The following is a 12,682-nucleotide window of genomic DNA, read 5'->3' on the forward strand; positions in this document are numbered from 1 at the left end:
CACAGAGTTGATGAGACAATCTCTGCATACGTATTAGAATTAACACAGAGGTCAAGAAGGATGAGTGGTAAATAAGTAAGAAGAAAGGAAGTAAGAGCTGCTGCAGTTTCCATGAAGTTGCCAAATCACATGAAGGTGAATTGGTAGAAGCATCATGAGCTTCTGATGTTTAAGCAAAGCCTCCCAAATCATTGATTACTAGTAAACAATACAGATAGAGGGACAGGTCCCAGAAAGTCAAACCATAAGCTAAAAATAAGGATAATACAAAAGAAGTGATAGTAGTACTTAAATATTAAATAGGAAACAGAATTCAAAATAATTATAGACATTAAAGAATGGTTGTTAATCTTTGATCTATGATCAAAGGCTAATAAAAGCAAATGCGAAGAATATCATTCAACAAATAGGGATTTTCAATACAGAAGTAGAAGTTATGAAAAAAAGACAACATGACAATTCAGGAAATGAAAAGTTCAAGAACCCAGGGGAGGAATTCACTAGATAGATACAAAACCATCATCTATGGCAAAAGAAGCAGTGAGCTTGACAGTAGGTCATTAGAAATCATCTATTTTAAAGAAAAAAAGATTAAAGCAAATGAACAAGTCCTCAGAGTGTTAGAGGTCAGTGTGTATGGAAGTAACGAGGAGACCTGAGAGAAAGGAAATGAGAAAAATATTTGAAAACAACGATAGCAAAAACTTTTCAAATGCAGCACAATACACTGCGGCATCGATGAAAGAAACTCAATAAAGCACATTCTGGTGAAACACAGTAAGTTCAGAATGACACACATTACACTTAAAATTACAAAACACAATGACAAATGGAAATTCTTCAGTTCAGACACTATAATCTTCCCAGCAAAATGCAGAAAAACTAAAAATAAGTGGAGGAAAAAGAAGGAAAAATTAAATATGTCCTTTCTCCTACAGAGGCAGAATACATTTCGTTCTTTTAGTTTCCTTCTAAACCGAGATAATATTTCCTATCAGTTGGCTCAAGAGAGGGCCCCACCCACCTCTTATTTCTTTCAACACCACTGCACCCACCAGGGGATTTGCATACTGTCCCCCAGGGAGGACCTTCCCTTGGGAGTCTGAGATAAAAGCTCAGCTCTGACCCTACCTTGACTGATCAGGACTCCTCAGTCCAACTTCTCACAATGAGGCTCCCTGCTCAGCTCCTGGGGCTGCTGGTGCTCTGGGTCCCTGGTAAGGACAGAAGGACATGAGGAGGGGAATGGGGTGAGGGGGACCTCGGGGATCCACTGCCTGTTACGTATGCTCTGTGTTAGATGTGCACGTCTTGTCCTCCAGGATGCAGAGTGTGAGGTTCAGATCTGAGAAAGTGAGGAAGATTCTACAAGGAACTATGAAAACTCTAGTAAAAACTCTGACTCAGACAGAGGGGAAGATATTGGGAACTTCTAGAAGTTCTCTCACGGCTTGAAAATCTCTGTTCTGCTTCAAATTGAATATTTTGAGGCCCCAAGACAAAATCACACACATGAAAAATAATTTAGCCCAGAATAAAGAATGAAAAATGTCTACGAATGTTTCTTTCTAACCTTGCAGTTCTTTCTCCCTCTTTCAGGATCCAGTGGGGATATTGTGATGACCCAGACTCCACTCTCCCTGGCTGTCACCCCTGGAGAGCCGGCGTCCATCTCCTGCAGGGCTAGTAAGAGCCTCCTGCACAGTAATGGAAAAACCTATTTGCATTGGTTCCTGCAGAAGCCGGGCAGGTCTCCACAGCTCCTGATCTATTTGGTTTCCAACCGGGCCTCTGGAGTCCCAGACCGGTTCAGTGGCAGTGGGTCAGGGACAGATTTCACCCTGAAGATCAGCAGGGTGCAGGCTGAGGATGCTGGGGTTTATTACTGCATGCATGATCTAGAAGCTCCTCACACAGTGATACAGCCCCAAACACAAACCTCCCTGCTGGGTGGCCCAGCTGCCCATCAGGTTGTTTGTCTGGTGAGCAGGCACCATAGCCTGAGTTGTGAGGAACTCAGGGTGACGAGCTGCAGGTGAATCCTCTGGACTGTGAGGCCCCAGCTTCATCTCAGACATCACACAGGACCTGTCAGGTGGGCCAGCCTAGTCAGATGGAAACTCAAGGAGAATTGAAGGGGTCAAAGTGCTGCTGATAACCAGACAGGATTTAGGAGAAAGTGAGTGAAAGCTCATCCGAATCTTCCTTGCCTGGCCTGCATTTACTTTTCAATTAAATCAAGTCAGCATCACAGGTTTGCCATTGAAGCTGACTCATAGCAATCTAAAATTAATATATATTTTCCATGTCATTTTGGTTAAATAGCTACCGGTGCACATGAAGCTGGATTGGGTTAGTGGTATGGGCTCCATTCCTTCACCTCTACCCACCTTCACACTTGACACCCCAGTTTTTAACTCAAGTCTCTGTAATAAGGGACAGATCCAGCATTTTACACTGTTTCTGGGAGTACCCAAAGAAAACTGTACAATTTTTGGATTTTAACTATTTTAAATCTATTTTAAAGTCAAAAGTCATGTGTGAAAATCTTTGATCAGTCTAAGTCATGTTGAAGTAAAATGTGATTTCTGAATCCCACATTGTGACTGTAAAAATAAATGACCGATTCTAACAGAATTAGAGGACATACAATGTATGCTATACTCAACAGAATTTAGAAAATGGCAATTTTTTGCCCCCCTAAAAATAAATATATTGGGACTGGGGCAGCAGTAGAAAAGGAGAGCAGGAAGGACACGAGGAGTCAGCTGTTCCTACAATACCCAGCTCTGCTGCTCACGTTTGTTGGGGTGGGGAGGCTGGTGGTGTTGGCCTTGAGCTACAAACCCTGATGGAAACTCACATGTGTGTCTTGGAAACACTCACAGCCTTGATGGTCCCTGAGTGGCCCTGAGGCTGTGTCCTAACGCCATTGCCAGCTCAGGGGGAAGTCCTGCATCAAGCAGGGCTCTACGGTCTGAGTACATGAAGGGTTAGTGAAGTTCCCACATGAATGGTCCTTAGGTCATATCACATACTCCTAGTCACTCAGGAGGGTACAGGTGAGCATCCAAAATTGATTATTTCTGCATCTTTTATCTGGAGATGATTTGAAAGAGAATGGTCCTTCAGAAGAGAACTCGTATAAAAGTACTGTATTCTGCTGTGTACAGAATGGGCCTGGGAGGCTCCTCTGCATTCTAGTTCTTTCTTGCTCCTCACTCTTAGTAGTGCAGATGTGACCATGACTCCCTTGATTTAAGAACAGACGGCAACTATGATACCTGACAAATGTTTTATGGCATCAGTCGGGGTCCATAGATCAAAATAGAAGCTACTTTAAGATTCCAAGTTGGAATTGTTTAAAACTGCAAAGCAGAATGAAAAATAGAAACCTGCACCTAGGGTAGTCAGGGATGCTGATAGCAGACACAGGAGCATCCTGGGGACTTTGCCAATAGTCAGAGTCTATCTGCCACTGGAGTTATGGGCTGTTTAACCACTTGGTCCTCAGACCAGTCTGGGAAGTCCAAGGGGGGGCTGCTGCTGCTTTCAGCTGGTGCAGCTTTTCCCCCAAGTGTTCCCCATTCCTCAGCTTTCTCCAGGTGTCTGCCTACAAGTGTCACTAAATAGTAATCATCGTCTTTTGACTTTCACATATGAAGGAAGGGCTCTTCATTGAGTAACTCTAAAGAAACCATAGAGGGAAGAGGGATTTGGGGAATTGTGTTTCCAGAAATGATGGTGATACCAAGTAAGGTCTATATTTATCCAAATCTCAAAACTTTTCAGGTCTGAGATCGTGTTGGAATGTGCTGGAATGTGGTTTCACTTATTACTAGGAAGTCTGAGATCATTGCAGGAAAATGCTATTAAGCCATAGAGTAAGAAGAAAAATGAGAAAATTGTCTACAATATATAGCAATCATTTGACAGACAAATAACAACCCTGTGTTGACAAAACAAACAGGAAAACCTAAAGGTGCGCATAGTATAAATTGTCCTTCATAGGAAACTTTGTTACTCAGTGTTTGTCCGGATGCCAGTGCAGCATCAGCGCTGATCCCTGTGAGCAGATTACACCTGCCAAGTAGCAAAAGCACCTCAGGCATGTTGAATGACAGTCTTAGTTTTAACAAATTAACAGGTAATCTACAATATTTTTAAGCAGCTGCATTTTAAATGTGATTTGCTTTAATGAAAGACAATTCTTTTCCCAATGAGAAAAGTCCTATGTCGAAAACATGCCCACCTTTATTTCTATTGAATGCAAAACTATATTTGAAAAAGATTTTATACTGGAGAAATAAGAATTATGAAAAACATGACGATTTTCCCATGGGATAATGCCTTTGAAAATTAAATGTAGGAAATATTTCAGAGACTTTATAAATTAATATAGTGAAAGGATAAGTAAAAATTGTTTGCAACTATGTTAAAGTTAGATTCCTGCACTTACATTTGCCTGCTGAGCTTGATTTGGGGATGTTGTTCAGGCCTGTTACTTGCCATACAAATGTTTTCCTGACATAGTCACTGTCTTGGTCCCAGATCAAACACAGCCCAAAGGCTTGAGCCGAGCTCAATGTCCAGCAGTAGAAACACTGTGCTGACCACCTTAATGTGCCAGATAATTGTTAACATGAATATCCACGATCATGAAAATAAATGCTAAGTTTTATTAACTATGGAATTTTCAGAGGTTTTACAAGTACATGTACATTCTTCTGTAAAGGAGGCAAATTTTACTCTAGTTATTCAAATAATAATGAGAATTGTTGCTCAGCTCCTGGGGCTGCTAATGCTCTGAGTAACTGGTAAGGAGATGAGGAATGAGACTGGGGTGGGAGGGAAGCTCTAGGGCCCACTGCCTCCCATGTGTTCTCTGTGCACATGTTAGATGTGCATGAATGGTCCCCCTGGATGGGGCATGTTAGGCCTAGAACAAAGAATGAGGAAGATTCCAGAAGGAGCAGGGCCATTCATCTGGTGACAGAAGGAGCAAGGCCATTCATCTGGTGATAATTCCTACACAGAAATGGTTTAGAGGAGATGGTTTAGAGGACTTCTAGAGATCTCTCTGTACCTTGCAAATTTGAGGATCACTTTAGAAATTGGACATTTTTGGGCATATGAATCAAAAGTACAGAAAATTGAATTAGCCAGAAATATTAAAATATAAATAAAAATTGATCATAATGCTTGCACATACACTCATTTTTTCTCTCGTATATTATTTTAGGATCCACTGGGGACATTGTGATGACCCAGGTTCCACTCTCCCTGATCAGCACTCTTGAAGAGCCAAACTCTATCTCTTGCTGGTCTAACAAGTGCCTTGTAAATAATTGATGCAAAAACTTATATGAGTTGGTTCCTGCTCAAGCCAGGCCAGTCTCCACCTTTCCCAGGGTATAATATCTCCAACTATTTGTCTGAAGTTAAGACATGTTCTGGGAGAGTGGTAGAGTCATGTATTTTATTCTTCAGATCTGCAGAGTACAGTCTGAGTATATTGCTATTTGACACTGCATACGAGCTACAGGATATCCTCCCACTATTTAGGGTTAGTGATATAACCCTAAATACAAGTCTCCCTGCTTTAGGGGAGGCTGTGGAGCAGAGGTTGGGGAGGAGAGAGAGGCTCTGCTGTGCCTGTTGCCACACACTGACACTCTCCCAGGGTGGGCAGCTTCAGCCTAAAACTGGAAGCAGATCTTTAAGGCCTACCACAAAAGCTAACTAGCCAGCATCTGTGGAGCCTAAGAGGCAAGCTGGCCCAGCCCACCACCAATCTACTGCATCCCCCACCAGCCTCAGCTGCAGCAGAGACTAAGGACTCCTCTGGAAGCCCCAGGGCCCCTTCTACCACCTGGGGCATTCCAGTGATTCTCCAGAGAGACTAAGCCAATCCAGGTCCCAGAAGCAGCAATGCAGCTTCTTTCTTCTTGTAGGCCCCACCTACTGACAAGCACAACCCACTGGCTGGGGACAACCTAGCCTTAAATTGCCTTGCCCCTCCCCCGTTATCTTGGCAGTGGAGCTCAAGAAACCCCCTGGGAGCTACATGGTCCCTCCTAAAGCTTGCAGTACTCTAGTACTCTATCTAGAGGACCACAGTCTACTACACAAAAGAACATCTTAGCAGCCAACTCATGCAATCACCATCCAGTCACTTGGAGAACAACTATGTAGGACATTAAAGCATCTTCCAGTTAAAGATAACAGGGTGTGGCTGACTCATACACACAAGTACAACCTGCCACCAGCACAGTAAGCAAGGGTAAGCTGGGGACCAAACTCACTATACTTTGTCAGTAAGAAGTGAAGAGAGCAGGTCAGAGGTAATCTGAGAGGCAACTCAGGACCATTACTCTTCTCCCTGACACAGTCAGGAACTGATCCTCCATGTCTCCCTGACAAGCCCATAAGCCAGTTCCAATGTCCTCAACTCTCAACAGAGGGGCCAAATGACAAGAAACCAGCAGCAAAACTCAGGAAATATGAAAAACCAAGGTGATAGGACACCCCCTAAAGAAAACCTCCGTCCTCAAGCAGGAAGACTTGTGTTTACGGTTGTATCAAAGAAAACAAGAACTCTTTACGAGTGATGCCAGCCTAAATAAAAAGATTACAATGACAGGTGATGAATTTTGAATAGTGTTTATAAGTGAGTTCATGGAAGTACAAGATAAAATGGAAACCCAACACAAGGAACCAAAAAGACAATACAAAAAAGGAAAAAAAACAAGAAAGAATAAAGAAAAAACAAAAAAAATTTTCTGGAAATGAAAAATCCATTCCAGGAATTACACAGCACAGTGGAAAGCCTGAAGAATAGGCTCAATCAAGCCAAAGAAGAATCTCAAAGCTGAAGGTAATACCTCTGTGCCAAACAAGTCAGTTGAAGAGAATGACCAGAGAAGCAAGAGGAACGAACAAAGTCTCCAAGAAATGTAGAACTGTGTACACAGACCAAACATAACCATTGTAGGCATCCCTGAGGATAAAGAAGAAAGTTCACGGGGGTTAGATAATTTAGCTGAGAGAATTATTGAGGAAAATTTCCAGGCCTGGCTAGAAAACTAGATATCCAGGTACAAGAGTCCCACAAGACTCCTGCGAGACTCATCGGAAAGAGGTACTTTCCATGACACATAATCATTAGGAAGGCCAAAGTAAACCCCAAAAGAGGCACTCCTATGAGCACAGTCAGGCAAAAACAGGAGGTAACTCACAAAGGAAAACAGTTCATATTAACTGCTGACTTCTAGACTGAAACTCTACAAACCAGAATGGGAGGAGGGATCTTGCCTCAGACTTCTAAAACAGGATAAAAGTCAGTCTAGCTTGTATCCTGCAAAACTAAGTTTCTTACATGAGGGAGAAATAAAGACTTTCTCAGACAAGCAATCACTGAGGGAATCTGAGAAGACCAGACCTGCATTATATGATGATCAGCATGGTAGACACCCACCAGTGTAAAACTATCCAAAAGCTAAAGCTCAGAGCTCAGAAGCCACAATGGCTCAAGAGGTAAAACAAAGTAACAGAAAACTACACCACAGGATGAACAGAAGTCCACCACACACATAAATACTGTCAATAAGTGTGTATGGCTTAAACTTGCCTCAATTAGAGATAAAATATGACACCGTCACAACTGAGAAATAAGGCAACTGACTTCAGAATTGTATGATAGAAATTTGAGACAATTGATTATCTGTTTTATCCCTTCCCTTGGTCAACTCAGTCAGCTTGCCCCTTTATGTGGGAACAGAGAAATCATACCAAAAATACAAGCCCAAATACTTCCCTGAGTTGCACCAGAAATATGGGATGGATACTCATAGAAGGGTATAGCCACACCATTTTGTTACAAATACTAGTTGGCATTCCACTGAATGGACCTAAGGACATCCTGCTATGTGACACTAACCTATGACCATGTTTACACCCAAGTGATGAACAGGATGATGGACCTTGGGTTATGGCTGGACCTGGGCACAAAGTTGAATAGTTCAGACTCCAGCCAATTATATACACAAAGGTCCTAAATGATAGTTGTCTGGGTATTTCATTCTTCAACATTGAAGTTGCTCCTTTTGAGAAAGGTTAGATTAGAGAACTGCATGACTAGTGTAGGGCAAGGGGAGATTTACACAATCATAAAAACTGATCATTGTGTGTATATGCCAGGAAACGAAACCACATTTCTAAATTGATGGCTGGTAGGAAAACTCTCATGCAATGTTTCAGACCTAGCCAGTCACTTACAGAGTATTTTACTTTGAATCTTGGGGAACGTAGTGGTAAAAGCTCTTACTTTTACTAGACACTATAACTGTGCATTGATTTTTGTCCTATTCTTAGATACAGTGTTATATAAGAATATGACATTACATTCATTATAACATTTTTTACAACCAAATCAATGCACAGTTAGAAAGACTAAAATAATGTTCCACCAAATAATTGCATTAATTGAAAACATAGCTATTTAGCATGACTGAGATCACAAGGTCATGTTCTTCATGTTGATTTCACTTCCACCCATACTGCATCAGCTTCACAGCGTGGCCAGTGACCGCTCACCTGGTCATCTTAGGAATGAGCCTTCCCAGTGACTTGGGACCAAAACTCCTGAACATAAAAAAGTCCAACTATTAAACTCATGGTTTGATGCTTTCTTCAAAAGATCTTGATAAAAAGGAGGAAAATATGAACATAAGTATTTCAAAATCTAAGCTCTTGGGACTCTGAAAGATTTTGAACCTTAAGGGAATATGATTATGAGACTTGAATCACATAAGCAGGCAGCAGTAACCCAGGTAGCTGTGACCTGTTCTTTCTGATTATAGATCAGCCTTTTCCTAATCAAATTGTCTTATAAATGTTATAAGTGAGTAAAGGGCAACAGGGAGACATCTTCCCTCTTAACTGTGGATTTTCAGTATAACTTGCCTTCCCTCTTTCCTTCCTGACACAAAGAATTCAAGCCTATCACATTGTCGAATATGCAAATTAAATAAACTACTTTAAATTGGAAAGGAAATAAAAACAAGCTTTAACTAGTTAAACGGCTGTACCTCATGAACTAGCCTTTTATAAAATATGTTAGAGTCCTACTAACTTTTCTGTTTTCCACCTCTTTAAGCATTTCTCTTGCTCAGTGCCTGTGGCTCAAGCGGCTAAGGCACCAGCCACATACACCTCAGGTGGCAGTTTCGAATCCCCAGCCCGGGCCCGCCAAACAACAATGATGGCTGCAACCAAAAAATGGCCAGGCGTTGTGGCGGGCGCCTGTGGTCCCAGCTACTTGGGAGGCTGAGGCAGGAGACTCACTTGAGCCCAGGAGTTGGAGGTTGCTGTGAGCTGTGATGCCATGGCAGTTTACCCAGGGGGATAGCTTGAGGCTCCTTCACAAAAAAAAAAAAAGCATTTCTCTGGAATGGGGACCTCATTTTACTGCACTCCTTGGTTCTAAGAAGATCATGCACAACTTTTCCCTTGAATTAACTCTTTAAAACTGGATTCTGAGTCTTTCAACTAATTTAGGTTGCTAAGATACATGTTTTTACATGCATTTCAAAATATATGAATTTTTATAAATTATATGATTTTCAATCCTTAAATAATAATATTGTTTTAAACGGTGACTTTTAGAATACTTTTGAAAACAAAGAAATTAAAATGAATCAAGTGTGCCATCAGTCCACCTTGTCAGAAAAGTTTCTGTTCATGTGTCCTGCGTCCTGCCCAGTGTTTAATGAGGTTGATTGATCTTTTCTTGTTACTTTGCTCGAGTTCTTTGTAGATTCTGGTTATCTATATCTTTGTCAGATATAGAGAATGCAAATATTTTCTCCCACTGCATGTTGGCTATGCAGAAAACTGGATATAATTACAGACCATTCTCCTAAGTGAAGTATCACAAAGCTTGGAAAAACAAACACCACATGCACACAGTACCGAATTAGAACAAACGGATCAACACCTATACACTCATATGGAAGAAAAATTCAATGAAATTCAAGTTGGGAGGAAGGGAACACGGTGATGGGTAAATTCTCACTCAACAGGTTCGTTTCTCAGGTATATAGCACACTTCCCAGGGGAATGAACACCTATAACATTGACTTTAACTATACAAAGTAAACCATATAGCCAAACTATATATACCCCCATAACCACCTGAAATTTAAAAAAAACTGTGCTCATTTATGTTATAGCTTATTCCCTTAGTCATCTATGATACACATGACATCAGGGCCACTGTGCACATACAAGCCAGCTCTCTCTGTGTTGCATAGACAGGGTTGTCTATACTTGGAGCCACCACTTGAGGGCATGAGGACCTGCTGCCCCTGCTACACTAAAAGCTGGTGGCTTAATCTCCATCCTCATATGACTTTCCTTTCTGTTCTTTCTGCAACTCACAGCAATTGCTCAGGTGATAAGGTCTTGGTCTTAAACCTATTTAGTGAAAAGTCATTCTCAGAACATTCCTTGACCGTCATCTCATATTTATCCCAACTTAGGCTCTAATTCCAAGGCTGTGCCCTTTAGTTAGAGGGGAAAACAGAGAACAAAGAACAGAAATTTTTAAATAATCACATACAGGATAATTTACCATAGTTTTCATTCTAATTTAACAAGCCAAGGACAAAGTAAAATATGTAGTTGCCCCCTCAAAAAACAATGTGAGGTCCATTCAATTCACTGGGCATTGTTAAAGAGAACTATGGCTTTGGACAAGGTCATATGTGAATGACACATCCTTTGAGGAAAATGGTGTTTTCTAAGTATCTGTAGTAAGCTGGTCATTTAGTGGTCTTGATGATGGGACAGGGACAATTTGAAATGTGTATAATAACTTTAGCATGAATTTAAGAGCAATGTTTTGGATTTAAAAAACAAACAATTTCAAATAGAAATACTATAATTAGAACTTTCCCTCAATCTCTACAAAAACAAAGTATAGGATGGGTGTGGTGGCTCATGCCTATAATCCTAGCACTCTGGGAGACTGAGGTGGGAGGATCACTTGAGCTCAAGAGTTTGAGATCAGCCAGAGAAAGTATAACACCCTGTCTCTACTAAAAATAGAAAACTTAGTTGGCCCTTATGGTGGGCACCCATAGTCTCAGCTACTTATTAGGTAGGCTGAGGCAGGAGGATCACTTGAACTCAGGAATTTCAGTTTACTGTGGGCTAGACTGACACTATGGCGCTCTACCCAGAATAAAAAATGAGACTCTATCGCAGAAAAAGAAGAAAGTATCTATATGAAAAATGTCTAATGCCTAACATTCTGACAGAAAAATAAAATAATATTTTGAAAGAAGACATTATCATCATTATAGCAAGACATATTTTCCCTTGAATGATTTGAGGGTAAATTGAAGAGCTGACAGCCCCACTCTCCAAGATTTTACTATACCTTTCCTACAAATGAAAATTACACTTCATAATTCAATACAACCATAAAGTCAGGAAACTTGCATTAATATATTTCTTCACCTAATCTTTAGGTCCATTTCAAGTTTTGACAATTATCTCTTATATGTCTTAGGAACACTAATTCAGTCCAGAAGGACATGTTATAATATCACTTTAATTTCCTTTGGTATAGAACAATCCTACACTTATTCCTTCACTTTCGTGATCATATCACTTTTGATAATTATACATCAGCTACTTTGATGAATATTTATCAATTTGGATTTGTTTTTCCTCAAGGATAGATTTAGGCATCAGTCTTTGGCAGGAATATCCTGGGTGGATCCTGTGTTTTTCTCACTGCATTCTACTAAGTGGTCTATGAAGTTAATCAGTCCCATTGCTAATCATGTGACTTCAGTTTCTGGTTTGAGGAAAGGGGAGAGGGGAGGATGTGTGGAGGTAGGTAATTGGTGGGACCACAGCTATGACGCATCTTACAATGGACGTGTGGAATTTACTAGGTGTAGAATATAAATGTCTTAACACAATAACTAAGAAAATGTCATAAAGGCTATGTTAACCAGTTTGATCAAAATATTTCAAATTGTATTTAAACCAGCACATTGTACCGCACGATTGCATTAATGTACACAGCTATGATTTAATTTTTTTAAAAAAGATATCTGTCAGACCTTCCCTTGAAATTACTAAAAAATTATCAAAAATTTCTTAGCTATTTTGAAAAGCATTTCTTACCCCATTTCTTACCAAAACATCAATGTGAAACGAAGGGTGTATACCTCTTCAATGCATTATGTTATAATTTGTATTTAATATTTAGGTTCCCCAAACTCAGCCACTGGAGTTTTACACTAGTTGGATTCTCTTCACTTTTGACATACTCTCATTATGCTTTAAGGACATCGAAGTTTCTCACACAAGATGGTCCAAGCTCCTCTTGGATTTTCCCTGTCCTAGACCTGGAATCAGCCATTTCTCAAAAGATCACTGGCTTCGTTCAGTGGGGACCTGTGGGAACGATGCATGATTATTAGAACTGGGATATCATTGCTTTGAATTTAAGGAAAATTCCTTGTCATCTACCTATTTATCTATTCATCAATCCATTCATATCTATGTTTATATACATTAGTGAACAGATGGCCTAGTTCTGATACAAACCACACTTTATTCTGAAATAAATTTATAGACAAAGTGTTCATTTTTTTATACTGTA

The 12,682-nt window shown here is 40.4% G+C and overlaps 1 gene segment (V, D, J or C); it reads left to right on the top strand.

Moving 5' to 3' along the window:
* Positions 1-1,154: 1,154 nt before the first annotated feature.
* The window catches only part of LOC111728259, a 21,190-nt gene continuing 9,662 nt past the window's right edge, over positions 1,155-12,682 (top strand). The window contains 1 exon segment of the V gene segment in view: positions 1,155-1,217. Coding sequence covers positions 1,169-1,217 — 49 coding nt within the window.

This window comes from Otolemur garnettii, unplaced genomic scaffold, assembly GCF_000181295.1.
Source record: "Otolemur garnettii isolate 467f Iridium unplaced genomic scaffold, OtoGar3 scaffold00147, whole genome shotgun sequence".
NCBI lineage: Eukaryota > Metazoa > Chordata > Mammalia > Primates > Galagidae > Otolemur > Otolemur garnettii.